Source organism: Erinaceus europaeus, chromosome 17 (genome assembly GCF_950295315.1).
Source record: "Erinaceus europaeus chromosome 17, mEriEur2.1, whole genome shotgun sequence".
Classification (NCBI taxonomy): domain Eukaryota; kingdom Metazoa; phylum Chordata; class Mammalia; order Eulipotyphla; family Erinaceidae; genus Erinaceus; species Erinaceus europaeus.
In genome coordinates, this window is record NC_080178.1 from 73,240,490 (window position 1) to 73,242,877 (window position 2,388).

At 43.3% G+C, this 2,388-nt stretch overlaps 1 protein-coding gene across 1 annotated transcript; it reads left to right on the plus strand.

The window, feature by feature from the left end:
• The first annotated feature begins 645 nt into the window (after positions 1–645).
• LOC103107162 (3-hydroxyisobutyrate dehydrogenase, mitochondrial) lies at positions 646–1,666 on the plus strand. Its single transcript, XM_016185084.2, has one exon. The coding sequence runs from the start codon at positions 664–666 to the stop codon at positions 1,549–1,551; it is 888 nt and encodes a 295-aa protein (XP_016040570.1). The 5' UTR covers positions 646–663; the 3' UTR covers positions 1,552–1,666.
• The last annotated feature ends 722 nt before the right edge of the window (positions 1,667–2,388 follow it).

Genomic DNA, 2,388 nt, shown 5'->3' on the forward strand with positions numbered 1-2,388 from the left:
TGTGTGTGTGTGTGTGTGTGTGTGTGTGTGTGTGGTTTCACGAGTGGTGAAGCAGGTCTGCAGATGTCTCTCTTTCTCCCTCTTAATCTCCCCCTCCCAGGTGTCTCAATTTCTCTCTGTGATATCAAATAAAAGGAAGAAATGCCCGCCGGGAGTAGTTGCTTTGTCATGTAGGCACTGAGCTCCAGTGATAATAACCCTAGTGGCAATTTCAAAAAAAAAAAAAAAAAAAGAACGGGCCAAGCGCGTGCGCGCGCCCCACGCCGTGGTCGTGCGGCCCTACTGGGAGGCAGGGGCACGGTCTGAGTCACTGGGCAAACCGCGAGCAGCGCGGCTCATTGTGGGGAGGCGGGGCAGGGGCAGCATGGCAGCCTCCTTACGGCTCGGGGGAGCCGCCTCAGCCTGCGATTTTGGAGCCGCCGGCAGCGGCCGGCAGCGGCCAGCCTTGCAGTGGGACCTGAACCTTGCCCACACCCCAGAGTCTTTTACTTTGGTGCAGTACACCAACTCCAGTCCAGGTTGTGCTTTGTGTTTTCCCTACTGTTCTTATTTTTCAACTTCTGTCTGTGAGTGAGATCATCCCATATTCATCCTTCTGTTTCTGGCTGATCTCACCGAACATGATTTCTTCAAGGTCCATCCAAGATGAGGTGAAGAAGGTCAATGGCTTCTAAGACTCCAGTTGGATTTGTTGGACTAGGCAACATGGGAAACCCAATGGCAAAAAATCTCATGAAACATGGCTATCTGCTCATTATTTACGATGTGTTCCCTGACGCATGCAAAGAGTTTCAAGATGCAGGTGAACAGGTAGTCTCTTCCCCAGCAGATGTAGCTGAAAAAGCTGACAGAATTATTACAATGTTGCCAACCAGTATGAATGCAATAGAAGCTTATTCTGGAGAAAATGGAATTCTAAAAAAAGTGAAGAAAGGCTCACTATTAATAGATTCCAGTACTATTGATCCTGCAATTACAAAGGAATTGGCCAAAGAAGTCAAAAAAATGGGAGCAGTTTTTATGGATGCCCCTGTTTCTGGTGGTGTGGGAGCTGCTCGCTCTGGGAACCTCACATTCATGGTGCGAGGAGTTGAAGATGAATTTGCTGCAGCTCAAGAGTTGCTGGCTTGCATGGGCTCCAATGTGGTGTATTGTGGAGCTGTTGGGACTGGGCAGGCTGCAAAGATCTGCAACAACATGCTGTTAGCTATCAGTATGATTGGAACTGCTGAAGCTATGAATCTTGGAATCAGACTAGGGCTCGACCCAAAACTATTGGCTAAAATCCTAAATATGAGCTCAGGACGGTGTTGGTCAAGTGACACTTACAATCCTGTACCTGGCGTGATGGATGGAGTTCCTTCAGCTAATAACTATCAGGGTGGATTTGGAACAACACTCATGGCTAAGGACCTGGGATTAGCACAAGACTCTGCTACCAGCACAAAGAGCCCAATTCTTCTGGGCAGTCAAGCTCATCAGATCTACAGGATGATGTGTGCAAGAGGATACTCAAAGAAAGACTTCTCGTCTGTGTTCCAGTTTCTATGAGAAGAAGAGAATATCTGAGTTTGCCCTTTGCTTGTGGACAGTATTGGAAACTAAACTCTACCGTGGAAGCTCCATAACACTCACTCCACAGTAAATGGGTTTAATCAAAGGTCAATTGTCTGCTTTTGATTGTCTAGGTCACTGTAAAGCCTAGGATCTTTCACCCATTTTTAGCTGCTTACTGTTTTTATCCATTTAGCAAACATACATTATCTGAGTCTTTATTTTTTCTGCAAACCACTGATCGTTTCTGCTAACAAACTGATTGCCCTTTTTTCAAAAGTTTGATCTTTGAGCATCTTTAACTGAATTGTCACATACTTTAATCAAGATATTATTTAATTCACATTGCAAATAAAACCAAATATATTTTCCTTAGGGTAAAGCTTACCTTAAAGAAAACAAGCTGATGTGAGGAAAGGGCCTGGAAGAAGAGGAAATACAGTCATTGCTACTATTGTTGCTCAGTGGTTCTGAATACTCTTGTTCTGTAGCCAGTGGTGATATTCTTGTATTCCTGAGTTTACTGATCAACTGTACAGGCAGTTGTCAAAGCAGGGCACCTCCCCAATACGCAGTTTTTCATTTGGATTGGATTCAGTTACAGTATCTTAGTGGGCCCCACTTAAAACAACTCAGCAGACTTTTTATATTTTTGCTTCCTTGTACATTCTTATTACACATTTTTGACCTCAAAAAGTAACATGTTTAGACTTGTTTTAGAGCCAACAAACAATATTTCTTTTAGATAATTATTACATTATTCTAAATATAGCCATATTATTTTTAACTCTAATAAATTTCTATGCTGGTAGTAAAAAAAAAGAACATGAATTT

Coding starts and splice junctions, on each gene's coding strand:
- LOC103107162 (XM_016185084.2), top strand. CDS start 664: ATGGCTTCTAAGACTCCAGTTGGATTTGTTGGACTAGGCAACATGGGA.